Genomic DNA, 9,879 nt, shown 5'->3' with positions numbered 1-9,879 from the left:
GTGAGAAGCCATTTTAAAATTATAATTCATGGATAGTTGAACACAGTGGCGGCCGGCAGCAACTATGATGGGTAGTGCCAACGTGATCAAGTAAATAGAAAAAAAACTCCGCAATGCCCCCCGCCCCCTCCTTGAGGTTGCACCACTAGCCAAGATGTTTGTCCTCGTTTGGTAACGTGGAAAACAACATGTGTTTAAGTAATAACGTACTAATCCGATTCATCTTCACTCACTAACCTATCTTTATACACTACAGGAAACTTCCCTAAAAATATAACAATTACAAGAGGAAAGGAAAAACAAATCCAATCACCTTCTCCTCCCCCATGCACACGTCTTCTAACTGGATGTCGAAAATATCTTTGTTATGAAAAGAAATTGTCGAAATGCCAAAGGAAACTCGCATCATCATAGGATATTTTTTAAAAAGTCTGGATGGCCATCTTGGTGCATCTATCTGTTATCAAAAATGTTTATTTAACTTTGGAAAAATATTAGGTTCGTTTCTCCAACAGTAGGCAGAAATTACTTCCCCAACGGGTCTTACAAACCAGTCGTATTTAGCGGCTTTTTTCTGAAGGTGGCAACTGTGTCGTGTCAACACTGCGAAAGTTCCCTCGCCAGGCCAGGCTAAGACTGGCATGGTTTCTTATGGGCTAACCCCGCCCCCCTGCCACTTTGTTCTCATCACATGGTGGAAATGTTCCTCGCTGAGACTTCTTCAACCCTCTGCACGTGTGTCAACTTGGTTAGGTCCATGATTAGGCCAGCTCTTCCGCGGCACGGACTGTTGCCTCGCGAGGGTACGAACGAAACAGCTGGCGATGCAGTGAGGAGGTTGGGGCGGTCGTCACGTCAGCTTGACCGATTGCAAGATTCGAATCTCCTTGTCTGTAAACTATCAATGTATTCATTTAACTTTACTTGGCGACGTATGAATTTCTTCTGAGGGTAGTGCCATGGCACGGCGGCTCTACCCCTTGAGCCGCCGCTGGTTGAACATGAAGAAATTTAATAAAGACAGTTTTTGTAACCACAGATGAATTTACTCATTTTCCAACATTTATGTTGAACGAGGTTTTCAACAATATTTCATAACTACTGTACTTATGTAATGAATTTTCATCATTATTATTATTATTATTAAGCAAAAGCAAGCAGGTTTTTTTCTTTCTTTTGGAAATGTCTTAAAGAAAGAATACTTGTTTGTATTACTTCTTGCTGTTGTAATTCTGTTCTTGAATAAGCTGCTAAATTCTTTGATTTAAGTAAAGATTTCCGGAACCATGATTGTTTCATATTGCATTTTAAGAAGTACATCACAGGTTGGATTGATATGTGCATTTTGTGTTTTGAGAGTACAAAGTTAATTGCAAATACATTTTTTTATATAGTTCTTTTACCTGTTTTATTATTATGTCATTCTGCTTAACTTTTCATATCTTTAATAATACCTAGAAGGCTTGGATAATAATGGTAACATAATAGTAAAGTAAACTGTTACAGGACATTAACATGTGCATGTGTGGAATTTTTGTATTTGTATTCTTTTCATTTCTTCCAGATTCAATACATTACCACAGGAAACAAAAGTTTGGGGTATTTCTTTGTTTCCTGCATGTGCGAGAGAATGAGAATAAATCAGAATATAAAAAAGAGAACCAATAATTCCTTGTTACATTCTAATAAAGTTGTTCAAGTGAGAGGTATTGATAATTAGTCAGTAGTTAACTCATTGCAACACCATAGTTGTAGCATAGTGAGAGTTTACAAGCGAAGAATTTATATAAATAAGAAATCAGATCATGGAAACAAAGTTGATATTTTGCTTTCGGGTAAAATTTAAATCTAATTTTTAATCTGAAAGGAGTGATTTTGAATCTTTGTTTAGTAGGGTATTAGGAAAGCTGTTTTGCAGTTTTACATACATACATAAAGCAAGAAAATAATTGACTAACTTTTTAATAACATTTGTCACTATTGACGTAAAACTGGAAAGTTGTGATATGCAAGGGACATTTATTTGTGTTGGTTTCTTTAGCATAGTTGTGTACAACAGATCCAACAGTCAAAAGCAGGAAAGAAAAAAAATCATTTTGCAAATATGCATGACCTTAGTTCGTGATAGCTCACTGCTCTATTCCAAAGCTATACGGAATGCCTTTGTATACATACAATGAATGAAAAAGCCCCATCGTGTGAAGAAATGTACGAGAAGACATCAAAAAGTTTTGCCTGTTGAGGCATAATTTGTTTAATAATGGAAAGATTGAAACAATGAACATGCATATAGTTTTCCTGTAGTGTCCTCTACTCAGAGTTACCCTTACACATAGTTCCCATCACGTTCGATGCATTTGAGCCATTGTTTTATCCAGGCCTGAAAAAAGCTTGGAAAAATTCCACAGAACACTCCCTACCCCACGGTTCAGAGCTTTTCACCTCCTGTAGGTCCTCGAATCTCATTTCACAAAGCACAGACTTCACACAGAATTATGGTATCCCAAACTCTCAATCATTTCCTTAGCTGACCCACAAACTGAATCATTTCCTGTGCTGACCCATAGGACATGTTCGTTGCATCAGAAATTTTCTGGATGGTGATGCGTCGATCCTCTCGAATGAGCTCATCATCCCTGTGGTGGTTGTGGTCAGTCACCAACATCGATGGCCTGCCACTCCTTCTCTTGTCCACACTTTCGGTTTATCTCACTTTGAACTTAACTACTTAAGTCTGTGCTTCGTGGCATGAGATTTGAGGACCTACAGGAGTTGAAAACAGCTCTGAACGGTGGAGTAGGGAGTGTTCTGTGGAATTTTTCCAAACTTTTTTTGAGGGCTGGGTAAAATGTTGGCTCAAATGCATCAAACGTGATGGGAACTATGTAGAAGTTAGTTAACTCTGAGTAAAGGACACTACAGGCAAACTATATGTATGTTCATTGTTTCAATCTTTCCATTATTAAACAAATTACACTTCAACAGGCAAAACTTTTTGTTGCACAATAGATATGTTAATTGGAACAGGAAATGGCGTTACTGAAATCCTATATTTTTTTTCTATTTTAGGGTGTCTGAGACCACACACTGTGACCTTTGATCTGGCCCAGCAAAGTCATTTTTGGAAAATATTATTCTTTTGAAAAACTGCTGAGATATTCAAAATTCTGAAAAATTTAATTTGTTTGGAATTCCTTCAAGAGCAATCCCATGAATCTTTGTTTTCGTGATAGAAAATAGGCTTAACCTGCCCCAATGCTGTTACAGATATCCAGACAACAGCAACAGCAAACCTCACGTTCTTGAATGCTCTAAAGTCATTTTCACGTTCAGAAGACACAGCGGCACTTATGGAGAAACCGCACAGTGTTGCCAATACAGCGCTAGCTCATGTCGCCGGGAAATGATGAGCTTCCTTCACAATGAAGGTGTTACATATTTTGTATATATAATGATAATTATATGTAATTATTAATATTAATATTATACTGTGAACATTACAGTTCATTAGCATGTAATTTTCCCATTAGATTTACTACACAGGCACATTTAACATTCATTCACCTTTCTCTGTAATTATTTCATAGAATAACATTGAGATATGGTAATGTGTTACATATCCGTATATATAAATTCATTATTGTGTATGAATTTATTTGTGTACGTTGGAAACTGAAAGGTGATCTTCATTTCAGTATTAATGTCGACAGTAATGTAAACAAAAACAACGTGTATTTGCGACAGCACTAATGTTGCTCACAACAGCAACATTGGAAATAATTGTCAATTATTAAATTTAAGTAATTGCAATTCTATTATAAAAAACTGCATGAAGTTAATATTTTTACTGAATGGAAATAAAATAACTCCAAAACTTGGTGGTGATTAGCCGGAATGCTGCGGTGAGTCAGCTCAAGATGGCCAGACAACGTCTCCTTACTTCCTTCGCGGTTCGGGTTAAAAAGAAACTCCAAATGCATGGAAGTAATATTTCTGGGAACCTTTGAGTGGTTATAAAAAATAATTTCATTATTTTTTCCACAACTTTGTCGCTGGAAATTTTTACTTCGAATTACAAAACAAAAAATGGCCAGCGACGACATTTTGTACTGCACGAATATAAAAAATCTCCACATACTTTTTTTGAATATTTTTTAATGCGAATAAGCTTTAAAGTATTGATAAATTCTGAGCACCACCATCACCTATGACAATTAAAAAACAGTATCAATTTTTTCATAATGAATACTTAAATTTTACGGCATGTTTCAACGTTAGGAATGAAAACAATGTAAAAATTTTGTTTTCACAGAAAATTTGCGTTTTTAATTTATCTAAAAATGTGTAAGCAAGTTACCAGTTTTTTGTGTTCACCATCGTATTCTCTACAAAATTTCCTGCAAAACTGCAGGTACCGATTTTACGTAAGCTAAATTTGTAAATCGATAAATTTCACAACAGCGCGCTCGTATTTTCCCATAAGAGCCCATTGTGTTACAGAATTTTGAATTTCATAGTGGTATTGCTAAAGGAGAGGAATTTTAAGGATTGGCTTTCCTGGCCAGACCAAAAAGGTCCAGCACTGCTTTATAAACTCTAATCTCCACTTTTCCTACTAAACAACAAGATGTTTACCCTTCAATGCTTATAAATCAAGCAAAATGCATAGGATTTTTTAATAATGTGCTCATCTAACTAGAGTAATTTGAAAGGGCTGTTCTTGTTGTTTCCAGACAAATGCTATAATTGCTTTGTTACAAATCCATTGCAAAGGATTCAAAATGACTAGTAGCTTGTTTTTTTTTTACTATTTATATGATTATTACTTTTATTGTACTGTATCTGTATAAAAATGTGGATAAGAAAGATCCATTTTGTTGTTCTATTACATTTAATAGTATCAGAATAAGAATTCTGAAATAAAACACTAGTTATATAGCATGAAATTTTTATATATATATATATTATTTTTTTTAGCTTTATAGAAGATGAGACAAAGGAACACACATATGTAACCCAACAGCCTATCACAAAACTAAATGACACAACATTGAGCAACAGTCAATAAGTTTAGAAATATAGTTTGGTTAACTTTTCTCACATAGTCACATAGGAAGTGTTTTAAAAATTAAGTTCATGAAATAAGATTTGGTTGACAATTTTCTTGTGAAGACAAGCGACTTGCTTGCCTTCTAAGTCTTGAGGGCTGTTCATAGGTACAGAGCATCAGGATGTACAGAGCTTGACTGTGCTTTTCAGTACTTCAGCCGTTACTCGTTCATCAGGCACTATTCCTCCCAATTGACGCCAGGTGTCTCTACTGTAGCCAAAATCCTCAAACGCCCGCATGTCAGGTTGGTCAAGCACCAAAATGTGGCCAATTTTAATTACTTGATCTCCAGGCACCTCTGAAAGAAAGAAAGAAAAAAAGAGTTAGTTGAACATTTAGGCTACAACACCAAGAAGAAAAGTATAGGTGGAGTTTTATTTTAGACAACAGGTCTTCTTTATTGTTCGTCGTTCCTTTCTTTGTCATACCTAATAAGAGTATATTTTTTTTAGTGTTGTACAGTCAACGGACACTTCTGGGTTAGACAATGTGATGGTTACAACCCTGAATTATTATATATAAATATATTAATAACTTACGTTTTGCGAGTATGTATGTTGCTCTTGTGACGTTGCGGGATGCAACTGCTCCCTTCCTCAGGCTGTTCACGTTTAGGTTATATATAATTCATAAACACGTCGACCTCTCCATAGGTACAGGATATAGGATTGGAAAAAGGTGTGGCTCTGTGAGGAAACTTTGGAGTATTGCAATTGCAGCACACGCGGGCCGTGGCTATTCACTGTTTTAAAGTTTTAACATTCCAAGGAGCAGTTTCTAATCGGGGAAACAGCATGGTTGTATGATGTGCACCTGTAATGGGTTTTATTTTTTATTGTTTTTTAACCACACACCTTTTACCAATCATATACCCTGCACCTATGGAGAGGTCGACGTGGTTATGAATTATATATAACCTAAACGTGAACAGCCTGAGGAAGGGAGCAGTTGTGTCCCGAAACGTCGCAAGAGCAACATAGATACTCGCAAAACGTAAGTTATTAATATATTTATATTAAATTTGTGAGTAATTCGCACAACTTTCATCATGAAAACCCTGAATTGTCTGTGAATGTAAATTATGTATGTATGGGTAGAAGGGAGGGGAGGTCACAAGAGAAACAGTATTTTTATCACCTTATTTGGTATTTTCTTCTCGAAAATATGGAACTCACTATTAACAACAATTTATAAGAAGAACATTTTACCACAAAGTAAATTCTAACCCGCATTTCTGGGAAGAAGAAGCATCTGTGGGCTCAAGGACCCCCCTGGAAGTTCTAGAGTTAACCTTGCCTTTGCCATGAAATATACAACCCTTATACGACTGAAAAAGTGTTACAGTAAACAGATTAAGTCCAAACAAACTTCTCACGTGGTGTTTATGCAATAGCATTGCATTTTCTCATCGCAATGGGTAACTTTTAAAATTTTGGCAGCAGTCATGAAACAAAATCGTGATGTGTATCGTATACATCCATAAAATTTCGGAGAATACCTTCATATATACCACTGATATTGAACCCGAGACATCTTAGACAGTCTAATTATCCGGGAAGTTATGCAAAATTCAAACTTTCTTCTCATTTTGCACAAAAAACTATATTTTGCGATTACATAATATTTATTTTAGTATTCTGATGTACTTCTTGAACATTTTAAAGCAAATTTCTTGAGAAATTTATGCATATAATTGGAGAAGAATATTTACACACCAATATTGATCAATATTTTGAACAAATTTTAATTATTGGAATTTTCAAGTATCGGCATCGGTTCAAAGTGGTATCGACTCAGCCTTAGTATAGTATAGCCTAATACATAAATATCGACCTATTTATTTTGAATTGAGGTTGAACATTTTTGTCAAAATGAGCAACGCAAACGTAGCGAACATTCCATTTCTTACCTTTAACAAATTCTTTTCTTGACATTGTACTTGGCAAAGAAAATTTCAAATATCTTCTCCTGTTCACCGTAAGGTATGCGAATTGTTCGTCAAGGCTGCCAGTTAATTTGAAAGTATGAATCGCTGTGATTTTGTTTCGTTCACTTTTCGTACCGTGATTAGATGAAGGGGAGTCATCGTCGCTTTTTGCCATGCTGATTTCTGCTTTTTTATATAAAAATATATATATTTGATAAAACGAAAACCTCACTAATACACACTCTTTCCCCGATCGAGAATGTTTACACCCAAGATTTATGTAATAAGATTTCCCACGGCTTTTAGGAGTACATTCATTGGTCGCTTCAGAAACCATCATCTTTGACATTCCTGCCATAATTCTTCTTCTTCTTTATAACTGTCCCTGTCAGCATTATCTTGACGACTTTGGACATCGTTATTGTATTGTATTGTATTTGTTTTAATGCTTTCTTCTAAGATTGATAGTTAGTCTCTCAAATTAATCAAAATCGCAAACATAAAAATATTGTTATGAATAATTAATTCACTTTTTTTACCTTTTGCTGTTTCTTATTTTCTATATATAAAAATCACTTTATATTTCGAGTCTACATTTCCGAGAATATGCATAAAGCATCCATATTAATGAAGGACATAAATCTGTTAGAATAGATGAGAGTGATATTGGAAATGGAATTTTTAAACGTTGTAAACCTTTGTAGAGTGTGATTTGTTGATCTCAAAAAATTGGGCATTCTAGAAATAAATGTTGAGTATCAGGATTATTATTGCCACATTTACAATTTTCTTGAGTTTAATATTTATTTTTGCTAAATGTGCTGGTGCACGTACATGTCCTGTTCTTAATCTATTAATAAAAACTATGACTGCCGTGGGAGTGTGTATGAATTGAACCAAGGGACCTTGGATTTAAATTCTACAATCCATCAATATGTATTTCCCACAAACTTAAATTGATCCTTGCACCATTCGTTCCATTGTTCCATAATTTTGATTTTCACTCGTGGTAATAAATCCGTATACATTAATCTATTGAGACTTATGAGTTGTAAATCTGTGGCCTGTTTAGCATATAAGTCCATTCGATCATTTCCTACATTAATATTATGTGCTTTAACATAACTGAATTGTATGTTAATGTTCCTTTTGCAAGCACATTGAACTTGTTGAATAATTAAAATAATAAGATGTGATTGATGACATAATTTGGGATAAGATGTAGATAATGCTTGAAGAACACTCAGAGAATCTGTAAGGAGAAGAATTTTTTTAAAATCTTCAGCTATTCCACATTGTAAGGCTTTGAATAGAGCTTAACTTTCCGCAGTAAAAATAGATGAATCTATAGGTAATCTAAATAAACCCAGTGCATTACTACTAAATAAACATGCGCCAGGATTTACATTATTTGCTATTAACAAGAAATAAATTATATATAGTCGCGATTAGCCAAATGTGGCAGAAGCAACGCTAAACAACAAAAATCAGTCATTATATATTTGGGCGAGATATTTAATACGTTCATCGCATAATTCTCCATGAATTATGGATATCATATAAAGAAACTTTGTGAGCTCCTAATTCGTATATTGTTATAAGAAAGGGAAGATTTCCACACACATGTGCAAGTCTGTGTTGTAATTTGTAATATGTTAATTGGCAGTATCGGCGATTCGGTGCCAAAACTGGGGAAGGAGCGGGGTAGACAAAACTTAGCATTAAGAGCCCATAGTGAGGGAGCAAAAAAGTGGGGAACGACTGCCCTCCCCTAATGTCCGCTAAGGTTAATTGCCCTTTCCAAATATATAGTTAAAATTTATGAACTGATAAATTGACTACATAATTTCTGTTGCAACATTTGGTTATACCTTGCAATCACTAAGTTTCATCTTTTTCTAGCCTTAGCAGTTAAATATATCTATATACACTGCTGGACAAAACAAACCGGACACTTGCATTTTTTGTGATAACACATTAATTTAGTAGTGCTACGTAATTTATATAATAATTTGTTTTCTGTTGAATATATTCAGGTTTTCTTATTTCCAATAATTTCTGCAACATTTAGTTAGCCTTCGAAGCAGAATTGTTAATAATTTATATTAGAATCGTGTGGCCGCGGTGGCTCAGTCGGTAACGCATCTGACTACCATGCTCAAGGTCCCGGGTTCGATCTCCGGAAGGTTCAAATCCGGGAACTTTTCAAACGATGGAAGCGGCCCCGGCGCGCACCCAGCGTCGAATGACATGGGTACCTGGAGGAAACCCTGGGGGGTAAAGGCGGTCAGGGGCGTGATGCTGATCACATCACCCCCTCTCATGACCGGATCAAGAAAGTGTGGGGCGTTACCCCCACACCCCCTATACGTGGCGTGGTGCTAAGCACAGGGGAGCACTTTACCTTTGTAATTGCAATTCAGATGCCAAATATTAAGGTGTCCGGTTTTTTTGTCCAGCAGTATATATTGCACGATCAGATGGTCAACTAATCATGTTTTATATTTGCATGTTATATATTTTGTAACCCAGTGACGTGCCCAAGGAGGGGGTTGGTGGGGGTCATACCCCCCCTACCTTTGGCCTAGTATTCCTAAAACGAACGTCAAAGGCAAGAAAAAGGTGACAAATGAGGGCTGACTACTACAAAAAATATATGTAACCCCTCCCTTTCGAAATTCCTGTGCACGCCACTGTAGTATCCGCTGTTTTTGTCTTCAGATATAACTTCGGACTAGTTTTGTTACAGCCATATATTCTGTCATCTGTTTTGTCGCTAAATCGCCTAGAGAAGAAACCTGCAGATGGCATAAATGCGGCAGTGTCTGCAGCAGCTGCTCAA

The 9,879-nt window shown here is 35.8% G+C and overlaps 1 protein-coding gene across 1 annotated transcript; it reads right to left on the bottom strand.

The window, feature by feature from the left end:
* Positions 1–4,931: 4,931 nt before the first annotated feature.
* On the bottom strand, positions 4,932–7,298 carry LOC145998615 (uncharacterized). Its single transcript, XM_083135068.1, has 2 exons — positions 7,020–7,298; positions 4,932–5,408 (listed from the first exon to the last, which is right to left on the bottom strand). Exons 1-2 carry the CDS (start codon positions 7,210–7,212, stop codon positions 5,227–5,229), a joined length of 375 nt encoding a protein of 124 aa, XP_082991194.1. The 5' UTR covers positions 7,213–7,298; the 3' UTR covers positions 4,932–5,226.
* Between the last annotated feature and the right edge of the window lie 2,581 nt (positions 7,299–9,879).

Source organism: Lepisma saccharinum, chromosome 14, assembly GCF_977018435.1.
Source record: "Lepisma saccharinum chromosome 14, izLepSacc3.1, whole genome shotgun sequence".
Taxonomy (NCBI): domain Eukaryota; kingdom Metazoa; phylum Arthropoda; class Insecta; order Zygentoma; family Lepismatidae; genus Lepisma; species Lepisma saccharinum.
This window is presented reverse-complemented; position numbering and strand designations above follow the sequence as displayed.